At 39.8% G+C, this 27,927-nt stretch overlaps 1 protein-coding gene across 4 annotated transcripts in view; it reads right to left on the reverse strand.

Annotated features, from left to right (window-relative positions):
- Positions 1–27,927, reverse strand: part of glra1 (glycine receptor, alpha 1) — a 65,896-nt gene that overhangs the window by 36,093 nt on the left and 1,876 nt on the right. For 2 of the 4 annotated variants that reach the window (XM_008327226.3, XM_017039581.2), the window contains exons 2-4: positions 11,823–11,947; positions 11,507–11,518; positions 1,103–1,141 (exon numbers count right to left, since the gene is read on the reverse strand). In XM_008327226.3, coding sequence (XP_008325448.1) covers positions 1,103–1,141; positions 11,507–11,518; positions 11,823–11,947 — 176 coding nt within the window. The remainder of the gene's footprint in view (positions 1–1,102; positions 1,142–11,506; positions 11,519–11,822; positions 11,948–27,927) is intronic. The other 2 variants (XM_017039583.2, XM_008327228.3) reach the window with 1 other exon arrangement.

A 27,927-nucleotide genomic window follows, 5' to 3' on the forward strand; every position in this document is an offset into this window, starting at 1 on the left:
AATTTAATCTAAAAACTAAACTACTATTAAATTGTGCAGTTTAAATTGAATCTACTGCAGTACTTCACTCAACAGTGAAGTCATGTTTAAATCAGCCGCAGTTTTTCATGCAGTAATACTGTCACTGTATTATAATGTTGTCTTTCTATACTACACTCTCAGTGTAATGTTACTACGCTATACTCAATTTAGGAGTAATATACTAAGGTACCTTATTCTCCACTACAGTGTCGATTAAGTTTGAAATATTTATTGAATAAAAGTCTTGTTTTCCTACAGTAGAGTCGGTAAACTCTACACTGTAACGTAAGTAAATACTACATTCTTCTGCACTGCATTTATCTCTACTGTACACCGCTGCAGCTGATGAAAGCCCCCTCTACGTTAACCTTATGAATTTTAATGCATACTACTGCATTGCAACTGTACATCCTTTTAAATATAAATAAGCTACACCTAAAGTGATGTACATGGGTCGTACACAGCGTACTAAACTCTACTCAGTAGGTACTCAACTTTACTACACTGTAGTATAGTACTACCGCTGGGTGGTGGTGGATGAAAATGTCGATACTCTACTGTACTGCATGTTTTCTTTGGCCTACTTTGCTGTAGATGAATTACTCAGAGTTCAATATTTACTGGATCAGACACAGTCTGTGGTGAGAAAACAAGAACAACATGTTGGAGTTCAGAGCTGAATGACAGGACTGAAGAGAAAAATGAAGAGAAATGTGCTCAATTAGCTAATCTAGCAATGCTATGCTAATGGCTAAGATGATGGCGTTGGAGGTCAAAACAGTTGGTGTGAAGGCCTGAGTGTACTGTCGTCAACCTGCTGTACTACAGTGTGTACTCCTCTGCAGTAAAAGTGCTCCTTGCACTACGGGATCCTTCGGCATAAAACAATCACAAAACAGGTTAAAGTGAGTCCGACATTTTCCTGTTGATCCTAATCAACAAGCGGAAAATGCCCCATCATTATTACACGGGGGGTTAAGAAACAGAAAATAACGGTCAGGGGGGAAAAGAAAAAAAAAAACAAAAAACAAAAGGGAAAAGAAGAAAGGGGAAAAAAAGGGAAAAAAGAAAAGGAAAGTACCTTTCTTGTGAGTAGCCTCATTTTTGGAGCCTTTGGGGTCTAATAAAAAAAAGATCAGAATTAAACACAGCAATATTCTAACAACAGGTCACCATCTATATGTTGTTTGTCCTCAATGGAAAACAACCACTTATTTGTCTATAGTCAAGGAGCGAGCAAGACAGCAAGGCCCGGTTTGTCTAAGGTGTGGTCGCACTGCTGCCAACACTCAGCGGGAGGGGTGGCAGTGAGGTCCACTTAGGAATAGCGAGGTAAAGGGGTAAAGGGTGGGGTGGGGGGCAACATACTTTAAAGGCAATAGCAGGAAGGAGGGATGCATGAGTTTGTGGAGGAACAATCTACTGCCATACTGCAGCGGGCGGGCAGGAGAGGAGAGGCGATGCACTAAAGATGAAGAGGGTTGCAATGCAGTTCTGTCAAGAGGAGCTGAAGTACGTTCTAGCAAAATGCACTAGAGGAGATGCAAGAGGCCAGAAACAGAGAGAGAGAGAGAGAGAGAGAGAGAGAGAGAGTAGAAGAGCAGGGAGAATGTAAAGACTACATGTCAAACTGGCTTCCTTTATATTTTACAGCCTCATTTGGCATTTCGAAAAAAAGAAATTGCAGATTTTTATTACTTTTTGGGGGGCAACAGGTTACAAAAAGACTATTATGACTGTCTTAGACAAAGATAGATCCTGTTTTCACCCTCATCCTTTGAACACTGAGCTACAAGTTGTTCATCATTCAAGTTCTCCCCCCACAAAAGGGAGACACCCTCTCTGGATGGTACAATATCAGAACTCGTTTGTACAAATGTACTTTTCATCTTAGGTTCACACATCCATTCAAGCATCAAGTCATACACTGGACTCTAACTGTCTCAGGTAGCTACCGTATGATCCAGCAGACGGCGCTCTACACACAGCCTAAATGATAGATATTATTATCAGTCAAAGAAATCAGAGATCAGATAAGATGTTTTACACAATCCCAAATGTGCCATGTTTTCCCCTCTACAGTCCGAACTGTAATGACTCTGTGCTTCTGTAAGTGGAGAATGGACATCACACACTTCAGCACAATCTATTGCCATACTGCAGTGGACGAGGCTGTGAGGAGAGGCAATTCACTAAAGACAGAGAGTGTTGCAATGCAGTTCTGTCAATACGAGCTAAAGTACCACGGGCAAAATGCTGCTGACACCTGACCAGAAACTGGTCAATGTTTGCGCTCTGCTGTAATCAGGGGAGATTTGCAGATAAATGGATTTACAATTCACAAATTTTATAATGCTGTAAGAAAATAAACAGGTTGGAACTGGATATGTTGAACAATTCAAACCGTGATAAGGAGACACTTCATGTTTGGCCAGATGTTTAGAAATCAACCTTTGTTTTGTTTAGAATTTTAGACTAAAAAAAAGGAGAATCGGTCTATCTACTAAAACTGCTCATATTGTACCAATACAAAGAGAGACCTTCTTGGGTTGCTATGTAGTTAACTAGCTGAGAGATTATGACTCATTACCAAAACACCAAAACATAGAGACACGATAGTCATCGTGAAAACTGACATATGGCCTCATCATGTGTGGCCCGTAAAACTGTACACACCAATTCTTTCTGTGCTAATGGTAAAATTGAAGGGCTAATACGAGCCGTTCCTCGGCTTTAGCTAAGAACGAATAATTGTTTCGAATCTGAAATGAAGTCCTGCTCCTTTAAATGGCCTCTGGTAATTTTAAACTCATTTGGCTGAAATGAATCCTATCGCAATGACAAAGGATTGCTACTTCCACCCTTCCAAAAATGTAAATCCTAATTGCCTTCTAATGGGCCACATCATTTTCGCCGTCCCACTGAAACTTTAGGCTGTAGAAGGCGTGATATATTAGGCGGAAATGCCAACCCTGTTAAAGTGGAGATATTGGATTTGAAATTGTTTTACTGTGTCAGGGACTTTCCTCGCTGCCCCCCCCCACCGCCCAAAGGAAATTACTGTCTGTGCTACACTGAGTTTCTGAAAATTTGTGGAATTTTATGTTTTAGTCAATATGTGTGGGAAAATATTACTGGGTCTGTTTCATGGCTGCATCCATCAAACCTACCTAAAGTTACTGGTCACTAGTTAACCTGATATTCATTAACAGTTACACGTTTACCAGCAGGATACAGAACTGTTCTTTATTTCCAAGGTCGGGAATCAACAACATGGAAATCTGTTCTGTTTAAAATTCCAGGAGAAAAAAAAAGTCCAACATGAATGTTATGTAACTTCTGGCTGCATTTTTCCTTACTTTCTTGCTAACATTCAAAGATACTAATGAAGAAAAATACACTGACGTGACCTAATGCCAGAGTGTGTTGAAGACTTTAAAACTGCAGACATGCTCCTACATAAAGGTCAAACGGTGCAGGGCTGACTTCTAACCCTCACTCACTTGATGAATTTCACCGTCATGATTACAGCTGTGCCTTTGACAGCGTGTGTCTTTCTTAACAAGTCATTTTCACCAAAAGTAAAGAAATGTCAGGAGCTCTGTCTTGGGTTTGTTCCTTTTCACTTACATACAGGATTCTTCCCCTCATCCTGCCCTTCCACTATTCACGTTTGTTGATGGATGTCCTTTTTTGCCTTCAAACAGCACAGAACTGAGTAAACCGCACCCAACCTCCTTTGCTGTACTTGACAACTGCCAATATGAGGGATGGCGACCATGCCTAGTAGAAGTCCATGAGCGATACTGTAATCTGTCATTGTCACCATTGGCTAACAAAAAAGGAAACAGCTTCTAAGATAGATGGAAAGTAAACGCTGTGACCATGAACTGCTGTAGACAGGTGACTTAAACTCTATAATCTGCCTGAATCCATGAAAGGCAATTTCTCCTCCTGCTCTGTGCACAGCAGACTCCCTCTGTGTCTGGGGTAAGCCAGGGCTTAGCCCCTGTAGCCAGGCAGCCTGTCGAACATCTGTGCACCTAATCCTGCATTAACGCTGCAGCCGCTTTTGTTTTGGGGAGATTTTTGGTAGCAGAGATCTCATAATGTGAGCCAATTACAAACACGGGGCAAAAACAATTACACATTTTCCAGGGGAGATGTAAAAACAACATTAATGCAAAACCTCCTGACACCGTGGTGGAAAACAGAGGCTTTTTTATTGTGAGATGTGATTAATTATTTTGCAGAACTGTAGACCGATGATGTGTCCATCAGTGAACATGGATAAAGCAGGAAATATTGTATTTATGTACCGTTAGCAATGCTGAACTGAACACACATTACTGTGGCTGTCTTCACTCTCACATCTTATGATGTCTTTTTTTTACCGAAAGGCAAAATATTCCACAAATCGCAGTAACATGCACTAGAAACTCGGTGTAATTTTACTGCAGGGAGCAGGGACTAAATGGCGGCTCGTTTTCTGAGTAATAGTTGCATTTAACTGAATGTTGTTTGGTCTGAGATTTAGTGCATTTTACTTCACTGGTGATTTTGAAAAGAATCTCAAGACAACTAAACTTTTTCCCCTGAGACATAAAAAAATATATTTTCTGTCTGTCTCCGAAAAAACAACATCACCGTTTGACATTGTCTCAGTGCTTTCACAACTGTACCAAACACACTGTGTTAACCCTCTCCATCAGCTGTTTTACTGTGGAAACACTGGTCTCTAACCTGTTTTCAACTCATGTCAGTAATTAGGTGTGACGAGTTTCTGTGAGAAAGGACTGAATGGCCTTTTATATAGCGCTAATCCCTTGCTTTTAAACGTATTAACCATGGACCAGTGGACTGTGAAAAGGGGGAAAATGGAGCAATGAAGCCGTCAACTGTTGCTACATATCTAACATTAACCTTGCATTGCCTCAAGCTGAGAGAAAGACATGTCTCTGTCTGTTTATATCTTTTGATTGTGTGAAAAAAAAACCCAACATTTTTAATCAAACTGCTCCTTTAAGACAGAGTCTGCTCATTAGATCACGCACCAATTATCAGTTGGATCATTTCTCTTCTATGTCCTGATACGAACACAGCTTACAGACAACTACTACTGGCCTCATCCTCTTTGGTTTAATTTGTCCTCCTCTGTCCTCTCCTCCCATCAAATCAGCTCCTTGTCAATTCATGTCAGTCTCAAATGTCCTCGTACAATTGGCCGCCTTTAGCCCATTACCCGATTCAGTATTCATCTCCTCAGTGCTGCCCTTGCCGTTCTGCCTCCTGCTAGATGCTGGAGTGCAATCAATATTTTTATCATAACTCCAGGGAGGGTCACCTCTCTAAGATGTCATTAAAACTCCTCGCTCAGAACAATGTATTCCTCTATCAAAAAAAAAATCCTGGCTTGTAAAGGATAGGGTCATTACCCAGAATACTAAAGGCCAGAAGACCTTTCTTTGGTCACTGATGTCAATGATGTCCCCTCCCTCAGGTTGTTTTTCTGCATCCTTGTGGAAAGTCATGTGGGAGTGAGGATTACTGTTAGCTGCTTCTTTATGTCTGCTGTAAATGTAAATGTAGAAAAAATAGCAGGCTTCAGACCCAGAGAGACTTGAACTTTGTTAGCATCAGAATGCTGACAAAAGCTACTGGACAACACCCTGCATTTTTACCATCTGCACCTTGTCTTTATTCTACAGTCATGGTCGAAGCCCTGTGGGTATTGAAGTCATTTACTGTCTTCTTTTTTCCTTCACTTTTTCTTTTGTCCTGCCGTCCCTCACCCATTAATTTTTTTTACCCTGCAGCCTCTCCTCCACCTAACACTCATTACCTTATGCCTATTATCCCATTAAGTAGCCATTAGACAATTGCTGATAACATCAAACGAACGTCAAGCTCCTACAAATAATAACTATGTCCAATGTCAACATATTCGACCTCATCAAGGAAGAACAGTGGGTTGTTGAGGGTTCAGAACGGTGTTGATATTCAGAGGCATCTGAACTGGAGACTAATAGAAATGTTCCTCATCACTGCAGTCTAAAAATAGGTACAAGGACCAGAACTTTGCTTAGAACGAACCACAGGAACACTGTCATAAAACAAGTGCTTCTGGAACGTACAAACCCAATCACAGGCTACTACTGTCACACCACTGGAGCTGTTCAGGAGAAGAGGAAATGAAAAAAAGTTGCTGACACAGATCCGCACCAACACTGGATTCCAGGTCACGGTGACACATTTAAGGTGGTTCTCACTGATTCGGCTTTAATAGAACAAAGGCTGAAGTTGCAGCATTAGATAGCCAGCTCACCAGCAGCTGAAGCCTCTAAACCAGAGGCTGCACCCGCAGCCATTGTCCTTGCTTGCTGTTCAGCTTGAGTGATGAGCAAGGACAAGGTTATGGCGGAGAAGGAGTGGGGAGTCGCTGCTCTACTCTGTGTCGTTCATCATGTGTGCACAGACACACAGCAGACACACACCTTTTCTACAGTGGTACTGTCTTCTGACACTCAGACCATGTGACCTGGTCTTTCCCAGATTCCGTAGATCAGAGAGGCCCAACATTAGAATGGCATTTTGCCATTCTCCCCCTTCCTCCCCCCATCTCCCTCAACTCACTGCTAACAGACTGTGCATTTGTGGGACGTGCTCTACAGCTCTGCCACTGCCTGAGCACCTGGTCATCCAGGTCAAAGAAATGCGATTTGTTTCACGAATCAGTGGAATTGGAGGACGAGGCTGGAATACAGAGGAGGTCTTGAGGTAGGAGTTAAGAGAGGAATGATGGGAAGAGTGAGGAAGGTCAAGGGAGAAAGAAGGGGAGGGAATACAGGGGGTGACTGCTGTATTGATGACCTTGTCTTGTGGCAATGCATGAGGAAAATGTATATCATGATGAAGGGAGACAGTGGTAGCAGGAATTTAAAAAAAAAGAAGTTACTCAGATGATGTGGAAAACGAAACCAACATTAAGGAACTGTGAAGGTAAGAATGGAACAGACACATGAATGAATACATGTTCAGAGAGAAAAAGTTCAAGGATGACAGGAAAGGAAGGTGAAAAGGACAAGGAAGCAGAATTAAATATGGAAGAATGGTGGATTATAACTGTCTTGTCCCAAATGTGTCAAGAGTGTTTCCCTCCGTCTCCCTTTACAACGGAGGAAACTGCTTTATCAAATGGAAGCGTTTTTGTCCACATAGCGAACCCACGGTCATGATCAGTGTAATTTCCTTTCATGCCAGCTCGTAGCCCCGGGGGAATCATATCTCTTATTTCTTACATTCTTTTTTTACTCCCTGTACTTCTCTCTGTTCACAACCAGGGTTGTTACAACTGCAACACAAGTAGTATGTGCATGTATGTCCTGTAGATGTAGATTTAACTCAAAGAAATGAGGAACAAAACCTATGTAAAGGACAGCATTCTAAAATCACACAGACTGCTATTTTCAACGCGTCTAAATATTTCAGCAGTTCTGTTTTAATGTTGTCAAAAATAGCCGACATGACACATTGTTCAATGAAATATTAAACCTGATTTGGGGACAAAATAACATTTTTCTTTTTCATGCTCTCCAGACTGGACCTAACAATGATTCATTTTCAACTGTCACAGACGGCTTACCAGTCTGTCAAGTAGCTAAAAGCCTAACTTGCTAGTAATTGGATGTGACAGCTGTCAAAGTGTCATCACAGGAAGGAAAACACAATTTGTTCTGGTTCTTTCTACTCTGTTTAACAAAAAAAAAAAAAAAAAAAAAAATCCAAATTCCCATCCTTCCTGCAGGTTACAGGAATGAAATGTTCTTGGAAACTTGAATAGCAGTTCCTCCTTAAATAAAGCAGTTGTAGTTTCACCTCCTTTTTACTGTTTTATAAAGCTTGTTGTTGTCTGTGTTAGCTAGCCTAGCATGCTACTAGAGTACAACTGGTCAAATAAATGGATACCATCACAAACTGGTGGTGTCCCATGTCACAACTACTAAAAAGTATCAATATTATTAGTATTACTATCATTACTACTGTTACTGTAACGAAGAAAGAACTGTTATACAGCCATTCTTTGGCTTTGCAGTAGTGACGCGTCATGCTGTGAAAATAGGTTGCACAGTTTTGTGCCTTTTATTAAGGAGTAGAGCTGTCAGGCTGTTTATTCCAAGGAGGTGATTAATGCACCTGCATAAGCTGGTAAGAACACACACACACAGAGACACACACAGAAACACTGCATGAATGAACTCACAGTGCTACTCTGTCAGCCTGACAGCCATGACACAGTCTAAGAATTCACGTCATCCACTGTCTGCTAACAACAGGCCCTGACAGCATTCGTTTAGGAGATTACGTTGAAACAATGTCCTTATTCTCCCAACTATGACTGTAACAGATCGGCCCCACTGGCATTTCAGCAAAAATAATACACTTTAATTATATTTTTTTTGAGCCCCTTATTTGTGTTGGGAACATTTTCACAGCCTCAGAGCGTTACTGTTACTCTGGTTATTCTCTGCCTGTCTAAAAACTGCTCACATTAGAGGTATGAAGGTAACGACCGATAAATTCCAATAACTGTCACGTCAGCCTTTTTAAATCCTGACGTTTAAAGGTCAGCGAGACACTAGACTCAGTAAATCACACTGGTTGTCAACCAGAACTGGGCTGGGATTCGTTTTTAAACAACAAAAAAAGGGAGGAAAATGGAAATGTTCTGCAAAACTGACTCATGATGATACGTCACAGAACCACCCAAACAAACAAACACCTGACAGGTCAGGAGGGATGAGCTGCTGCTGCTGTTCTGCAGCCGTAGCAGATTTAATAATAATACACTTTCCGTCACAATAAAACCCTTCCCTGCCCCGTCGATGCCCCGTCGAGCACTGAGCTGAGAACCCCCCCCCCCCCCCCCCCCCCCCCCCCCCCCCCCCACAGAGGAGGTTACACCGTTGTGGCCTAGTCTCAACAGAAAGTACAATGGCTCAGTGGCATCATTAAATAAACACTGCTCCGCATTAGGATTCTAGCATCGTGTTTACCTGTGTGTTCAGTGTACAAAATACCTTGGCACCACAATCATTCCTTCTGCTAAATTTGATTCCCAGGTTCAAGCTAATGTTATTTCATTTCAGGAGTGAAGCAGACACCGCTTGTTGCCAATCAGTAACAAGACAAATACATCGTCCCTCCAGGTTTTACCAGTTTCCAACGGTGGAGGAGATTCACAGAATGAGTGACCGCTGTGATTTCTGACCCTCGGTGTTGCCAAAATCAGAGCAGCAGTAGGTGAAAAAAGGATGTTTATCTATCGGAATAATACCAATGGCCAAATACAATGTTGTCATAGTACAGCTGCAAACACTGCAACAGGATTTGTAGTCATTTTATTTATTGGTAATTTTTGTCTTTAATTTATTTCACCTTTTTATTTTTGTAAAGTAATTCCATGTATGTCCCCACAGATCCCACTGCTCTGATTTTGATAAAACATAGAGGGAAAATTCATGTACCTCTTCCTACTGATTGAACTGCACAGTTTGACGTAAGTCCCGATCAACTTCTGATGATCTCACCGCTAAAACTAACCTATAATTAACTAATGCGTCAGGGTTGATGTCTCATAAGATGATCAATACTTTGTACACTTAGAAAACACAGATAACCTGAATAAGTATATACAGTATATGGTGTTAGGAAGTACTACTATTCGTTCTGGACGTTCAGTGCGTGATTTAAGACTAGAGTATGCAAAGAATATGGGTTCTTGTTGGACAATAAAGAGAAGTCCAACAAAAATGGGTTGTTTTTTTAGTTTTCATGCCAACCACTTCCCATACTGGTTATAAGAAATGCACCTGAGGGCAGAGATGTCTGGGCCAACAGGTGAAGGGCAGCAGGGCATGCCAGTATACAGTCACTGAGTACTACAGTTACAGTAGCTTCCAATTGTTATTCTTATTCGTATGTGTGGGAGAGTGACTCTTAAAATTCTGCTTCATTAAGGTAGGAATGTAAAAACACAAACACCACATAGTCACTTTAACACCATGAAAACTGTGTTCTGCAACATTTGTATTTGTCTCAGATATTTGTAGTTTACTTTAGCAAATATACTACAAGGATTACTTCTAGTATCCTCTTTACTCCAAGACGCTTTCTGACCTCTTGCGAAAATAATTTTTATTTTACGGAAATTCTTTCATACTCTATCCTTAAATTGCCAGTTTAGGTCACTTTATATACTGTTTGGTTGTACAAAGTACTACTGTAAAACACTGTGAATAAAGACCAGAGTGTTTGCACTCCCACTATACAGCCTCTGTTCAAGTGTTTGAAGACGAGGGAGCCAGTGTGGACACAAGCAACACTGATTGGATTAAATCAGATTAGAGGTCAGGAAAGTCCTGATAGAGAACTAGTTAAACTAGTTATGTATGCCACAGGACTGAATGATCTACATCTACATCTACATCTACCAGTAAGCTCATTAGAGGTTACACCAGGTAGCAGCTAATCCTACATTCCTGTAAACTAAAATAAAACATTTTCCCAAAGGACTTTGCTGTGGGAGCTGATTCCAAACTGCAATTTCCTGTTGGAGGCCGTGTTCCACTGAAATAAGGCTGTTAGTACATTACTGTTAGATATTTCAGACAAAAAAACATGTATTATTATTATTACTATTCATTTTGTTGTTTGCTAAAGTTGCTAAAATCTGCGCCCTGGTCTTCCTACTGGCAGCCGTCTGCTAAGACAGTGATCATAAATATGAACCCACTGACAGTAGTCAGCTTTAATAATCTTACAACCACATATAGAACCTTAAAGTAACAATTTGGGCTGGAAATTCTAAAGTTTACTGAAAATCTTCTGATTGGTTCAATTTAACAACCCCAGTATTAAAATGACTTCAGTCATTATTTCCAGATTTTGAAAACTGAAATATACTATATTATTAAATATACTAATATACTATAATATTAAAATATGTATTTCCTTAACATATATATAACAAGGGTTGCCCCCATTCCCCAAATATTAGAGAAACATATTCAAAAATCCAAACTGTTTTTCTTAATAAAATAAGAAGTTTGATATAGAAACCTATGACATGTGTCTTTGTGCGGGCGTCCATTCAGGGAGAGGTCACTTTATGTTGAATTATCATCACCTTCATTACCAGCATCATCATCATCATCATCATGGAGTCATATTTAGCAGCACGCTCGTAGGAGAGAGGCACATTACCTTGACCACCAAAACAAGCACTCAGGATACTGTGTGGATACCAAGGAATGTAGCCAACTAACACCATGACAACTAAAATAAAAAATCTAATTTTCTATTTTTTTTTTTTCACAGTTGCATTGGGGCTACAGATGCAGGCAAGGAGTTACAGAAAGGAAACGTAGTCTCAGGGGAGTGAACACCTGAATCAGACTTATTTCTATAACAAGAAGGGCAGAGTTACCTTTGTTGTACACTGGAAAGGACAAATGAAAGAGATTGATAGGTTGTCAACAACCACAGATCACTGACAAGGTTAAAAAGGCAGTAACAGTTTGTTATATGTTATATGTACATTACTGTGGAAATGTGCTGTTCTTCTTTAAAGAGTGAAATACAAACCTTGGCTGTGGAAAAATCTCATCTAAACCTTAAAAAAATTTAGCATTTAGAGAAGGTAATGAAATGCAGAGACAACACATTAACGAGTCCTTATGTTTCAGGATTACGTTTGGCTACATTCCCGTCTTATCCGACTGAGTCTTGGTGGCAAATTCTACCTTTGAAATTCGGTCGGATCCTGGCGTCGTAGCCCGATACTTTGCCCATCAGTTTGTCCAGGAACTCTGAGGGCGGCATCGGTGTGGTGGCTTTCCTCGCCGCAGCTTCTTTGGATGCTGCCAAGCTGCGAGAGAGGGAGAGAGGAAAGAGCTCAGTCGGAGGCTGGGACTAAACAGTGACTTGTAAAAAGTCTTGTATCTTCCTGTAATCAGATTCAATATTTACCAAAGTATGAGGATTTTGCAGATACTTGCAGTTTGAGAGAACTTCCTGACTGAGGCAGAAATTTGTTTCTTATTTTCCTTTTTTTTTTGCAAGTGCATAACATTTTTAAGAGTTTTCAGAAACCTTTTAAACAGTTAGAGATTAAGAACTACTACTCACTAGTAGTTTCATAATGTTCATAGAAAATTAAATATTAAATAAAATATATTATATATTAAATATTCAAAATGTAATAACTTGTTTTTTCAGTATGAAAACTGGATATTTGTGTGTTGAGGAAAGCACATTTACACACATACACACACACACACATATAGGCAACATTTACTGATCAACGTTAAAGAGCAAGTGGATGTTCAGATGTAGATAGTGTATAATTACAAAATTATTATTTTGAATTCATCTAACCACTGTGTTTGTTGTGTTTGTTTGTTTCTTTGCCCGTGGTTGACGTTTGCCTTTTTTATTAATAATTCCATTTACTTCCATCTAGTTTTATTAACGCTAAGTGAAACACTTCAAAGTGAACTTTTATGCTACGTGCTGACTGGAGTTTAAGGCATTAGTGGTAATTACACACGCTGCCCGCTCACATTCTGTGGAGGGAGGCTCATTCAAAGTAATGCTCTAATTCACTCAACTGTTCCATGACCTGCTGAGCAGCACATTGATTTTACAGTACGGCCTCAGTGTTTGCTCAGTTGATTTTACCTTTGTTAAGGCCGTTGTGCTCATTAGATCCTCTCTGCATAATGTCAAATCCACTCTTGGCTTATAGCATACAGACAATGTACACATGGAGTCAATAATTCTACACACACACACACACACACAGTAACTATGATAGATTGATGCCTTCATCAGGTTCATTCGGACAACAACACCTTAATTACACTCTGTATTTATTGCAGATATTCTATATTTGTAACGATATATTTGACTCATGCACAGAACCTGTCAATGTTCACTTGACCCGTTTCCTTCTAAATAATGAAGTGTTGAACTGTTGCTGCTGAACACCCACAGCAACGTCGCCCCAATTAATGTCATCCACCTGCTCTGTGAGGACACGGTGAATTATGAGGACGCTCGGTGACACAATTAATTTAACTTAGCCCAACATCTTTAAAGGTCAGTTTGGCGTTGAGGGAAACAGCTTGTTTCATGAAGATGTCAACGTAATAGCTAGCGTTGCTAAAGAGCAGCATAATGCTCCAGTTGTTGGTGTGTAATATTCAAGGAGAGAAACGCAGCACAGTTTGTTCAAAGTGCTAAACTGTTCTATAGGTGTTTGCAAAATGTGTTAGATACAACGTTCCCTATGGAACATCACATATTTATGTTCCTATGAGCTATGTTTCACATTTAAATGTTGGTTATTTGCTGGCTTCCATGCCTGAATTTTTGCCAGTTAAATAAAAGTGCATGTAAATCCATACTATTGGAAAATGTATTTGCTGAGCCACAGTTTGACACATTAGACACGCTGTTCTCTGTGGCTGTGAGAACACGTTCTCTGCGTGTATAAGGAACAACTTATTCCGGTGCAGGGCCATTTTTACCGTGCAGCACTCAGCTGTCCAGTGTCAGCTGCTGGGATTTCCCCTCTCTCAGCAACACTCTTCCTGAGGGAGCTGGGATCAGGTTGACAGTTTTTTTACGATAAAGATTTTGGGCCAAAAGAAGAACAAAATCAGTTTCTGATCATGCCCTTTGCTAATTGGTATTTTTAAAATTAGGATCCCTGTTACTAAGGTAACATTAATAATGTAGGGACAAAGTCACCTGCTGTTTGAATGCTGTGTGAATTTCTGATAAAAACAAACTGCTCACAATTACTTAGCAACCGTTCAAGTGTATGGATTATGCCAATAGGAGGCGCCCCTTTTCACTCTCTGAAAATTCCTGTAATTGGTCCCTGTCATCTTGTTATACAACTTTTATGCTGGAAAATGGATTTCTGTCTTTTAGTTTTAAGTTTTATGACTAATGTCGTCTATTAATTTACCAACCAGCAAATAGAAAAGTTAAAGAGCATTTTAAAACACCTGTAACATCAACATGTTGTATAATATGGTAAATGTCAGACTGATGATTATGAAGGCACATGATAAGAGCAGAGGGAAATGCCACTGCTCCTGTCGCTGCGTTAATCTCTCATTAAGTCAAATGACAGACGCTGCAGTAATTTCTGCCTAAATTTCACCTTCCAAACACAAAAATCATTAACTGTGACATTCAATATGGAGGCGTAGATGATAAATGGCATCATTAGCAATTCATAAACACGCAACGCAGTTAGCTGTTTTGATGCTCTATCACAGCTACTGCTGCTCTAAAAAAAACAACCAATCCATGGATGCTTTTTCCCCTCATCTTGTTTTCATGTAAGCAGACATGATGCTGAGGTCAACACACAGACAGACGCAGGTAAACACGGACAAAAAATGTTGTACGGTCACTGACGGAAATATTGTAAAAGTCAAGGATGGACCAAGATGAGGTAAAGAGGAATAGAAGACTACATTTCCTGTCTGGTTCAAGCTGTGACCAGCTGCTTGGAGTCACATGACCACAGTCTGAGTCACATGACCTTCTCTGTCCACACACCTATAGACACACATGCTGAGATGTAGCCGTGTCTGTGGTCATACTGGTGGCACAGTAAACCCCCATCAATCACATCTCTACTAATGACTTTATAATATTTGTCAGCGAGGGCGCTGATGGTGACGTTTACACCTGACGGACGGCGTGAAGAACGGCTGTCACGATCTTTAATGTCTCATGAAGGATAATGATGACGTTCAAGAAAACCAACAAGCAAAACAAAGCCATAAAAACTGGTGCAGTGCAGCGGGATTAAAGCTGAGCTCAACAACATTTATTATTCATCGTGTTAACAGTGGATCAACTCTCACTAATTATGTGGTTTTACACCATTCCACTTAGTTTAATTTCACTTGTAACAGTGTCCTGTTTTCTAATGAGAGCATCACAAGGAAACATTTCAAATGTTATCTTTTTGTTTTTTTAGTGGGTATAAAGTTGCGTTTTAAACCAAAAAGGCACAGAGAAAGTCAAACTACGTGAGAGCTCCACTCTGGAGTATTGCAAAAGCAACAATTTTCTCAGCAACAACTATAAAAGTCCTTGACATGAAGGTGTTTCAGTGTCTCCCTGTGCTGAATCTAAAAACCAGTCAAAGCCTATGTCCAGAACCAATGTCCAGAACCAGACTTTCTGCTGCTTTACAGTGACAGAGGAGATTGAACCATCAAACTGAAGGTGACCCACCTCTGAAAAAAAGTCTTCAAAAGCTTCAGTTTTGTTTAGAGATGCTGCCATCTAATTGGACAGAACTACAAAATGTGCAACAGGCTCCAAATGTTTCTATATGTTTAATGGGAGTAGACTGATGGACGAGGCTGTGCTGGTGAAGGATGTCAGCGACAACAAAGACACGTCATCATCATAAATCACGTCATGGATGATTGGATTACAGCCACCGTGACTGATGATGCTGTTAACGAGACTGAAAAGTTTAAGAGACCATTGCAGTATATATGCTCACACATGCTGTTGACAAATTCAAGTGAGGTTTTTTTTAGCCAAGATGTTGCATCTGATGATCTGGGTAAAAAGGTGAGGGAAAAGATCCAAGTTCTATATTTTTAATTATATTTTACGATTAATGTGGATCATGTTCTTGTTACTCTTTCGAAGAATAAAAAGTGGCATCAAAGCTGAAGATGGATTTCATTGAATTCATATTATGAGAACTGGAATGGGTATTTTGAATGGGTCCATCAAGACCATCAAAGCCACAGACTTCATGGAACAACGTCAATAACAAATTAAAAGCCTGAAATATTGCCTACGGCGTCATTCAGCAGTCGGAGCAGTCCTTCTTTCTTCAGTCTCAGTTGAAGCGATGCTCAGGTCACACGGTGACTGACGCGAGCCAGTTCATGATAATCATCGGCAGTTTGTGAAGATTACAACCTCAGGTGTCACAGCGGAGTCGGTGTGGACAACCAAACACGTTCGATGATCAGATAATGGAGCGGTGACATCTAAAACTGCACAGCTCACACTTTCCGAGGCGATCGATACAAACACATCAGTGTTTTCTCCTTTTTGGAGGTCTCTCTAACTTTGTCTAACAGGTCTGTTCATGGCAGCAAATTAGAGGGATCAGAGATGATCCCGGGGCAGTAAACGCAACCGTCGCAGTGTCATGATTCCAGGGTAAATCCTCTGTACTACCTCATCTGTGGTAGGAATTTAATACTGCAGAACTGGAAACACAAAATGTACATTATACTGGGAGCAGACGGTGCCAGGACGACGACGGGTGCAATGAGATTAGTCACAGACTGGGATTACACCTCTGTGTCCCCCACATGAGGTTTGATTTTCCTCACATGGGACAAAGCTCTGAGCTGAAACTGTAAAATTTAATCAGATTTAGTCAGGAATCCATCTGTACAAGATCAGCGTAGATATACACAGTGCTATTAACTGGATTCAAATCAAGTGGTTTTAATGCAAACCTCACTCTGGCTGCTTCAGGACAGAGGAAGCTGCTGCTCCTGCCTTCTTGGGTTTATTGACTATTTTCCACTAAATGGGAATTAATCTTTTTTAACTACTGGGTTTGGCATGTACTGAGTGACGGCAAAGCCTCTAGGGGGCGCAAGTTAAAAAGATGACTTCATAAATTCAGAGTTCAATTTAAAAAACTGTACCTTTCTTTCCTCTCGTTTATTCTTTCCTTTTCTCTGTCCTTCCACATTTCCTTCCTTGATTCCTTCCTTCCTACCTACCTTCTTTCCTTTTTTCCTTCCTGTGTGACTCAATTGTATTTTTTCTTTTCCTTTAGCTTCTTCTATCACATTTTTCTACTTGTTTCTATTCCTTCCTTCTTTTCTCCCTTTGTGGTTTGACTAAATCATATTTTTCTTCCCATCTTCCTCTCCTGCTCTTTCCGTTTTCCAGACCGTTTTCTTCCTACATTTCATGTTTTATTCTGCTTTCTCACCTTCACCTTCACCTTCTTTCTCGTATTATTGGTGACAAAATAATGCAATAATCGACAAAAATCCAAAAGTGTTTGTCATTTTCTATGAAGGCTGAGACAAAGCCGTGCTAAACAAATAAATAAAGAGACACTGTGTCACAGAGAGAAGGAGAGAGAACAAACTCACCATTACATTTCTTTCCCAGTCTGTTCTTCATAAAGCTGGGTCAGTGCGTGGTCGTCACAGACACAGAGACTGAGAGACACTTCAGTGTCCTGACAGGACCAGCACAGGTGGCACTAATAACTCTAACGACGTCTCTGTTCCTCCCAGCTTTCAGTGAGTGAAGTGGCAAAGAACAACAGAGGGGCAGCCACTCTTTAACAGCTAAATGGAATGGAGCCAGAGTTCTGTGTTTGACAAGCTGAAATATAATCTGTGTCACGACCGGGGAGACTCAGACTCAGGAGGAGGCAAAGCTGGACATGCTGTATATATGAGATAAAAAGACAAAAGGCTAAAAACGTGGGGACCTGGTTTTCTTTTCCTCGATTTATTTTTTTTCTATCATTAAACCTAAAGGAAGTTCTATATTGAATCTCTACTAAAACATTTTAGTAGAGATTAAATTTTACTGCAGCTGTCACTACTATTAGACCTCACAAACAAATAGTCTGAGGATCGACAAAGGAACCAACCTGACAAGTCAGACTCTTGAACATTCCAGCAGTTGTTCTAGGGTTCTGTTCTTTCTCCGACCTTTTCTAACGCAGCTTTCCTCCTTAAGTTGTGCTTTTTCATTACTTTCGTCATTCTTGACCGAAAACTAATCACTGTGTGTGCCTAAACACACTGGGTTTACTAACATGATGTAAGGTTTAGATGTAAAGCATATAGATTTGAATGACAAAAGACACAGAATGCAGCTCTAATTATTCCAGATCAATGCAGACCTCGGAGATCTGTGGGCAACGCTGAGGCAGCAAAGACCAAGAAGCTGAGCTGTCCTGTGGTCGTGTCTCGCTGCAGATAAGGCGTGGGCTGATGCAAACCACCAATCATTATGCTCTAAGTGTTGCTCATTATACTCTTAGAGCCTCAAAAGACCAGAATCCCTAATTGATCTCGTCCTGGCATTTAGCAGCACTCAGAAAAGCAAAAGGCCTGGCTTTCCCTGGCGATGAGTTGGCCTGGCTCACGGAGCCAACACTCGCTCAGTGCCACAAAAGAAAGGCCTGATACTTGGATGGCTGCGCTGCATCACACACTCCACTGCTCCAGAAAAAAAGAACACAGTGAAAACTGTCGGCGAGTCAAAGGTATAAAAAGTCAATAGTCTCTTGTTCCTGTTTGCTGAAGAAAGACTTCAGTGGACTCTCCTGTGGTGCAGATTATTGGGTAAACAACCACATTCTGCTCCTGTTGACTCTCTGGTGTCTGTCTCTGAACAAACCCAGTGGTTTTAAAACGGTTTCATCACCTGAGATAAAGTGGATAATCTTCTTTGTACAAAGAATCTATGAATACACTGATAAATTCTACTAAAGGTCAACCTGGACTGTCCAGGCCAAACGTTTGGCTGAAAGGTCGATATTATGGTTTTGTAGGGTTGCAGAAACCACTGGTCCAGTGCTGCCTCATGTGGTACGTTTGTGTCACTGAAGTCAATGAGAACAAAAGTCCAAAAAACAACGTGAATAATGCAATGTTTTGTATGCACAAACAATGAAGCTTTTCTTCTCACCTTTTAACTCATCTTTTTTTTTTTTGGTCGACATAAACTTGATTTTACATTTTCACCACAGAAATTTAATTTCAATACTAATTTTTGACATTTCTTGAAAATTTTGATGAACATGGACAACACAACATGCTGCCCCTGTCTGATTAAGTCTTACCCATCTAGCCTTTTAGGTCTTTGTCCTTATATATACTGCACTGCAGCTTTAGAGAAAATGTCTTCTTTTAATGTCTGTTTTTCTCTTACATGGCCTAATGAGCCAAGACTTGACCTCGGCATCTCAGTATGGGGGTTTAAATCCCAGATATATTAGAGAAGACTAATGGTCTGGGCTGCCCAGACATTTCCCCAGGCATCTTTAATCACCCCGATGTTTTTTACTCTTTCTAATCTAATCCCTGATTGGTCCGGGGTTGAAGTTTTTATTACTAATATTGACTATTCTGCGTCAGTCACATCACGAGTGTCCTGGTGATCTCAGCGACTGGCTGGATGACACCGAGCAGCGGCTGACAGACGGTTTAAAAAAAAAGAAAATCCCTCCCACTCTTTCTCAGTAACATAGCAACACAACAAAATTTATCTCACACATCCGTCTTGTGCTGCCCGTCGTCCAGCTCTACTTTCATTACAGAAATGCCGCAAAGCTCCGAGCAGTTCCAGTAACTCAGCACTAAGACGCGAGGCCGTTGATAATACACACCATGATATTTATGGTGCAAATCTGTCTCTGTCTCCTGATCAATAATGTATTATCATATATCAAAGTTTTGAAAATGAACCTGCCCAGGAAGTTAATTAGTGAAGGGATAGTACGGCCGACTCCGACTGGCGCCCTCACTTGGTTTTTCATATGACGACTTGTGGAATTGATCACTGTAAGAAAAATGTGAATGTGATGATTTGTTATGATGGGAGATGAGAGTGATAAATATGAGCTGGGGGAAACCTACAGAACAAATGAGGCAGCCCGAGGCCAGCTTCATAAATAACATGAACGCATGCGCGTGCACGCTTTAATTTGGCTGACGCAGTGGTATATGTTCTCTGTCACTGGATGATTTCTGAGGGGAGGAGGAGGAGAGGACGTTGTGTGATGACCCTAAGAAAATCACAAAGTGATTAGTGTCCTTCTGCTGACCCTGAGAACTGTGACCCCTGACCTAAAATTAAACATGTGAATTACAGTCCAATGTGAACTAAATATGAAAAATCTGTATTAAAAATTAGTCCTGCTTAGATTATCACTTAGTTCCATTATTATCATTATTATTGTTGTTGTTATTATTATTATTCAAATAAAGCTAGGATCAGTCAGTGTGATTGAAAACATATCCACACCTAATGTGATGTAGTATCAATTTTTCAGAAAAAATATTTAATTTTTTTTTTTATTATTGACAAATTGTGCAACTGCAGTTTTGTGACAAGTCAAACTTTGAATGATCCACGTGGTTGAGGAGTGGTTGGTGCTCCTGCCTTACAACAATACCCAGTGGTATTCTGGTGATTTCATGTTCTACTGGACCTGTCACAGTCCAAAAACATCCAGGTTTGGGTCCATAGGTCATAACGTGATGCTGCGACATCCTGGAGGTCTTTGAACAAAGATGTAATTAAAGGACCCTAACTATAGAAATCAATATCTGCATTATTGGATTTTTTTAATTTACATATAGCAACTTTGCCGAAACTTTTAATGAATTTGTTTAATTTCACCACATGCCACACTCTAATTGCATTTATTAATTGTTTTATTCAAATGAATAAATTGTTCAGACTTTAACCACTCTTCACGTGCAGCTCACACTAATATTTCCAAACCCTTCCCCTGTATTTTCATTCCCCTGAGATTGGAATGTAAACCAAACGCACAGCTTTCCTATTTACTATACATCAATTTTCCCCAGTGAGCGGCCACAGCAACAGCACTGGACAGAAAAAAAAGTCTCTATTTTTCTTTTTACATCAAGTTTGACCTTCACACAAACAGCAGAGAGCGTTCAACACGTTCCTCCCTCATTGTAACTCCAACATTCAATCTGGGATCAGAAAAAAAAAACATGAGCCTAAAGAGTGATGACAGCCGACAGCAAAGCAACATTCACGGCTAATGAATGCCACGACTGAGAAAGGTTACGGCGGATGAAATATCGCTCACAAGGTAACGTGACATTCAGGTAAGTCATTCTGTCACATGGCTTCGTCTCACTAACCTTTGATTTAATGAACAAACCGCCGCAATGTCACTCTTTTTCTAATTCACTCACAATATGAACAATGTTTTATTCAGCTCATATTCAGTTGGACTCACTCTGGGTCTGAATAAGCAGAACTTGTTAGTTAGTTTGATGTGTTGATGATATCGTATGTTTATCTCACAGCAGCCTGGAATCCCATCAGTATTCTACACCAACATCAACAGAGAAGGCTTTTGGCTCAGAGAGACACCTGACTAGATAAATACCTTTAACACCAAAAACACACACAACCATCTGAACTCACACGCAGTGGATAAATAAGTCCAATATAGTAGCTAAAGGAAATCTAAAATCATGTATTTGTTTCTATGACACTTTGGTATAACAGAGTCAATGGTTTACAGTCCGTACTTCCCTGTTGCAATCGGCTGTTGACGAGTTGACCTGTTGTATATACTAGACTGCACTGCTGCCTGTAAAAGCACGGACTATGACTTTAAAATGTAAGAAATTTCCATTTAATTTTAAACGTGTAACATTTTGAGGGTCAGGGATCGAGGCAACGTACAAACACCATTTTTTCAAAATCACGTGATTTTCTTTTACAAAAGACTCCCTTGTTTTCTGGGTTGTTGTTTATGATTCCCAGCTGATCAATATCTTTGTTAATCAATACATTTGAGACATGTTTTTCTAAAGGCTCGGTGGAGATTTTATGAGAGGTAAACAGTGCGCTTGAGGTTCATATCCTGTCACTGGGAATCATTACGCTGGATTGGTGTTTATATACATGAATTCAAGACAACAATCAACTGTCTTTAGAAATTCATATTTCAAACTCGGTCGTTGGCTGTTATCTCACTTTCAACTGTCAATGATACAGTAGTTACACAGAATAAATTTCAAAAACGTCCTGCTCCGTATACTATTCATGCTTCAAAGTGATAGAGATGCATGTACAGTATGTGTGTATACGTGTGTGTGTGTGTGCATGCGTTTGTTTTCTACACAAACATACTCTAGGGCTGTTGTTTTTCCAAGGCCACCTCAAGGTAACCTTCGAGGAAAACCCGTATCCAGGAGGTTCCATCCACGGTGAACTACGAGGTGTAGTGATATAAATTATAGATCACACTGTCTGTGTAGATTCTGCATTACTTTTCCCCTCCAGCGAACAAATATCTGTGAAAAGCGGCAACCGCTCGTCATCGGCAGAGGAGAATTGTTTGGATTACAGGTTTACTCGGCTGCTCTGTTGTTTCCACCCCAGAGGATGAAGCACTTTATTGAATATTTAAATCTATGGAGGGAAAAGGTCACCGTGGGCACGTTTTATTTCGCACCAAGATTAATTGTTTGCGTACAGCGGCGCTGTTGCGTGTTCATGTGCGAGGTAACGACGTGTGCAAGCAGCCGGAAATAAGAGGAAAGATCAATCTGCGTTATCATGCCCGCGAGGCTGAAGTGAAATCAGTGAAAAAAAACAAAAACAATTCTGTTGCGTTTATCTCTAAAACCTGTGGATCAGGCGGGTAATTACACTGTTGCTTTTTCGAGGCGGAACCATTTTGTCTGGTGTGAACCCAGGGCTAATCAAATCTCTGTGCACATCTATTCACATCAATCCAATGCACACCTGAACAGTTACACCGAATGCAGTAGTGCGCAGTAATGTGCATACTGCAGTAAACTGCCATAGTTACAGTTACTTTAATAAATGACTGCTTTTAAAATGGACTGTCCAGGACACGCAGCGGTCAATTCTCTTGCCTTACAGCGAGGACATCACCAGGTCTAACTGACTGTACGACAGTAAGCTTGTTTGTTCTCGCCGTGTGTACATGCGTTTTCTCCGAGTACTCCGGTTCTCCAGGTATTACCACAGTACATCATACAGATTGTGGATTAGGGTTACATGGATCCTATAAACTAAATGTTTATAGGATGTTAAGAAAATGTTAAGTTTAACTAACCATTAACCTCTGTGTTTATTACAAATTAAAATTAAGACTATTTTAAAGTTGTTGTTTTTTAGCCAAGCAGCAGTAAACATTAAGTTTGAAGCAGCAGTGATTTCCATAAAAAAAGAAAAATAATAATAACGTTCATCCAAAAGGATTTTGACGAACTTCCAGTCAATTTTATTTAGTCTAAATCAGTGATCATCAAATAAGGACTTTGGCTTTAATACTCACTTGTTTATTAGTAGAATCTTAAACGGTAACTGGCAAAGTCTTCTGTCACTAATCCGTTTTAATTTGGTTGGTATTTCTCAATTTTCAAGATATGTTCACAGATTCTGGAAAGAAAACAATGAACTAACTGTGGTACTTTGTAGAGACAGATGGATATTTAACACACCCAAAAACACACACGCAGACATATATGTGTATATTCTCTCTCTGAAGCTTTTCTACACAGTGTCAATAGTCCATAACAAAACTCAGACTGGTTTAAGAGAGCTCTGGACTCTGTCTAGGAAACTCCTTCTTCTTCCAGGGAAACACAGCTTCCTTCTACAACTTTGCCCTGCAATGCCAGCCCTGCCTTGGGTTGCTGTATTTGTTGCGGTTGCACTGCGACAAACACAGCCGGCCATAAAACCCAGAGTGAGCCTCAGTGCACATCATCACCTCTGCGCCTGCAGCGTTATTGGAAAAGTCTATATTTTCACACCTGGTGACACTGGATTTACTCCTGATCTGATTCCAAATCAGTGAATTTCAATTTCTCTAGAGAGGAATGTTTTCAAGGCAAGCGTTTCGGCATAACTCTCATTTCCCCTAAAACACACACACACGCGCGCGTGCAAGTGGAGGAAACACACCAATATAAAACTGCAGAGAGAGCGCTCCCAAAAGCTCCTCTGCCGTCCTCCAACATCAGAAAGGAAAATCTGCTGCTCCAACAACAACCGAATGCTCCTTCTATCTGGCGGAGAGGTCGATAAGGTTTCAGCGGCCTGTCAATCATTCTGACCGACTGATTGGAATTCCCAGATGGTCATGGTTCGAGTCTTGGCCTTCTGAGAACAGAGCATTGATTAATCATTCGCTGTCCCAGAGGTCGATAGAAGCGGACAAGGCCTGAGGAGCATGTCGCCTTCACCTCACCGCACCTCCACTCCACTGTTCCTGGTTTGGAATCGTGAAGCAGCCCACTGCTGTGCTTGGTCTTTCTGTACACGCTAGCACTGGCAGCCCGTGTCGACTCAGAGCAACAGCTGCAGTACCAGAAGCCGAGCGTATCATCAATCATCTGACTGATTTGCTTTGTGTCTAATCAGCTTGTTAGCCTGCTAGCTGTTGTTAGCTAACCATCGCTGCTGCCGCTGCTGCTTCCAAAATGATTTCCTTATAGTTCAGTACACTGGAATCCACAGATTACAGCTTGGATAATTAGTTCTGGAGCTGCGTTCATGCTCACATCAGGATCAGTCACACTGTCAGAAACACATGTATATGTTTCCTGTTTTACAAGGGCTTGTGCTCATAAGTTTTTTTTCTCTTATATATATGTAAATATAAATATACTGTATATATAAATATAAATGCCAATACAATAGTCTGTATTGTTTCATTTGTAAAAGGATTTCTTTCAGAAACAAAAAACCTTAGCTACATTAATTAACACCTAGCTACCAGCTAGCATTTTTAAAAAAGTCGATATTATCTTTTTATTAGTTTTATTCAAATATTTATTATGAATATTAACCACCACTCAAGCCATGTTAGTCTGGAAAATCTAATTAATTTTTTTTTAATTTAAAGAGATTTACCATGGGCCAAGACATTGCTGTTTGACAGCCTTGTAAGCTGGTTAGCCTATTGGCTAATGTGTTCATTTAAATGGGTTAAATAATAATTAGAAATACACACAGGGCAGGTTTTACATCCTTCACCTTGTTTAATGTCTCTCACCCTGTTTATATGTCAATAAACATTTAATGATACGTTTATGCTGAAACATTCAGTTTCAGCTTTTTGTCAATAAAGCGTGACGTCATCCTGTAAAATATGATCCCGTTTAGAGAAAAACAGGAAATCATAGACCACAGGTCAGGGCCATGGTGTGACCAGTTGGAGTCTGGTTGTGGTAGATATGAACATCCAATTGCAAAACCATTAAGGATTTTTTTTCATTTGCATAACCACACCATCTATCCCATAACCAAGCACTTTATATGCGGCACCACCTGCAGTATTCCTACATCAGTGCACCGACATTCACTTTATTTGCAGAATAATGCATTTTACACAGTATACGGCAACAGCGGATGTCGCACTAGCTTTAATTTAATGATGTTTAATTTTATTTTATTGTGTAATAATACTGTTCTCCTCTACATTTTACTCTGTGTATTTCAGAGAGCGGCAGAACACTGTATTGTTTCATTGTATTATTGTTTCATAATCCATTAAATAACCTCTACGGTTTAATGGATTTTATTTTTTGTTTGAACATTGGAAACACTGACATCTGTTGATGACATGGTGCAATCTATAATACATATTAGGATATAAATCTAAGGCTACAAACAAACATTTTAAATTTTAAAAGTGTTTCCATGGTAATATAAACAAACATATTAGTCTAATATTCAATGACAGAGACAGACAGAAGTGATATGTGAGAGCTCCAAATGTGTATTCATCTGGACTGAACTGAGCCACTGACGGGCCAATCAATGTTTAGTAATAAGAGGGAATGTGGAATGCAGTGTGTGTGTGTGTGTTTGGTGTGAGAGTGTGTGTGTGTCTTCTAGGGTCAGGACTGAAGACTGAAGATATCAATTAGCTGCAGAACTGCAGAGTCCAGGCCAGAGGAGCTGAGAAGTCAATATCATCTGAATCTGCTTCATTAACTAAACAAGTATGAGCTGTAGCAGAAAAAAAAACCTACCACATAACAATAATTTGATTTTGAAAAAAAGAAAAGAAACCCTGCTTATTGTGAATGTCACATGTCATATTTTCCTGCAACAGACAGTTGAAAAACAAGTTGAAAAATGAAGCAGTTTATCTTTTTATACACTAAAACCCCAGCAGCAAAAATAATATCTGCATATAATGAAGCAATAAAGCCAAATGTAAACTGCCTGCAGATAAGAAAATGAAACACAGGATCCCAGGCATGTCCCCCTCTGATTATACTGTGACTTATTTGCATGCAGTATGCACTGAATGTAAATTGAAGAAATATCAGGGGGTACTGTAAAACGGGTACATGCTCATGTGAAAAATAGTTTTTATAATATAATAATCCTTATATCAAACTGAAATAAATGTGATCTACAGTTATAATGTACAGAGTCTGCTGATTGAGAGGGGGAAAAATTAAGGGTAGCGTTGAACATTGTGAAAGACTAGGACATTTCAATGAAGGTGAATAAAAATATTCAACAATATAATCCTTTTTATAAATCCTCTCCACTTTTGGTTTAATATGTTGAATCATTTGAAATACATACGTCTGCTGTATGACGAAAACAGCACCCACTTTAACCATGTGTGTTGTTGCTGTGAGCTCATTTTCAAAGTGTGAATAAAGTTAGATCTCTCTGTCACTCACTGTCTCTGTCATCACTGTCTGGTGCAAAAGCTGTTGACATTAAATAGAGAGGGATTAAATAGAGAGGGATTACACAGATGAAGAGTAATGTCAACTGGCCAGGAGCAAAAATGCAAAAATGAGGGTATTTCTGTATCTTCAATAGAGAAATACTCTATTTGATACTCTATATAGTCTGGTGGCTATAATACTACCACATGTGTGGATGTAACAGAGATACTCCAACAGCTGGTAATGATTTATGGGTTTGTTTTGACCTGTTCCTGTGTCATAAAGGTCTGTCAAATATTATGAAAAATTTAGCCCGATCCTAAAATGACTGTACTATTTTTAAAGGTGTACAGCGCAATGTTGCGTTAACTTAAGTTATTTCATTTTAGACAAATCACTTTAAACTCAGTTACCATTACCATTAATTATAAAGTAAATGTTTTTAGATGTGATATATTGAATCGTTAAAAAATGTCTAACTAAATTTTAATATGATCATGATAAACTTAATCTCAACATTTCAAAATTCTAATCATGTCGTATGAAGGCCTAATTGTTGCATTAATGTTGTGACTCCTGCGGTGATTCCCACAATGACTGTTATGCTGTGTTATTAGTTTGTCAGTGTAATGGCTTTTTAATGACTTCAGTCTTAATGTGGTCTTCGGTAAAATCTAATGCTCTTTCATTATTTTTCTGCCTGTTGTCGCAATTGTTACTTTTGTTTAACATGTTATTAATGTTCTGCCTGAACAGATGTTTTAAGTGCAGTGGGTTTCAGTTCTGCATAAAACCTTTCATTTGCAAATGATAATGAATAAGCCTGAAGGACTAGTTGATAAATACACAAGATGTGATGGTTTTTCCAACAGCAGCAACTATTACACAAAATAAATCATCTGATTATTTTCTGAAATAATCAATTAGTCACTGCTTACAAAATACCAGTGCATGGATTAAAATGTGATTATATGATTCCCAAACAAAACACCTTTCTAAATTATTTGTCCAACAAAACAAAACAAAAACACTATTCTGTTGTAAAGAGCCAAAAAGGTAGAAAATACGTCATTTTTACATCTGAACTGAACCGGTTTGATCTCACAGGGACAGTACTAACTAACGACCACTGGTTAAATGTCTCATTAGTTCCACCTGTGATCTCTACACATGCACACGCCTGTTGAAAGTCTGCAGTCATCAACAGGAGTCTCGCATAGTCTGGTCGCTAGTGGTCGCTGTTTGGCACATACACGTGCGCACGCACATATGCACACGGACAAAATCAATGGCTCTCAATGAGCACCAACACACTTTACTCACGCCGCAGGCAACTTTGACAGTGTTTCCA

This window comes from Cynoglossus semilaevis, chromosome 15 (assembly GCF_000523025.1).
Source record: "Cynoglossus semilaevis isolate Cse_v1.0 chromosome 15, Cse_v1.0, whole genome shotgun sequence".
Lineage (NCBI taxonomy): Eukaryota > Metazoa > Chordata > Actinopteri > Pleuronectiformes > Cynoglossidae > Cynoglossus > Cynoglossus semilaevis.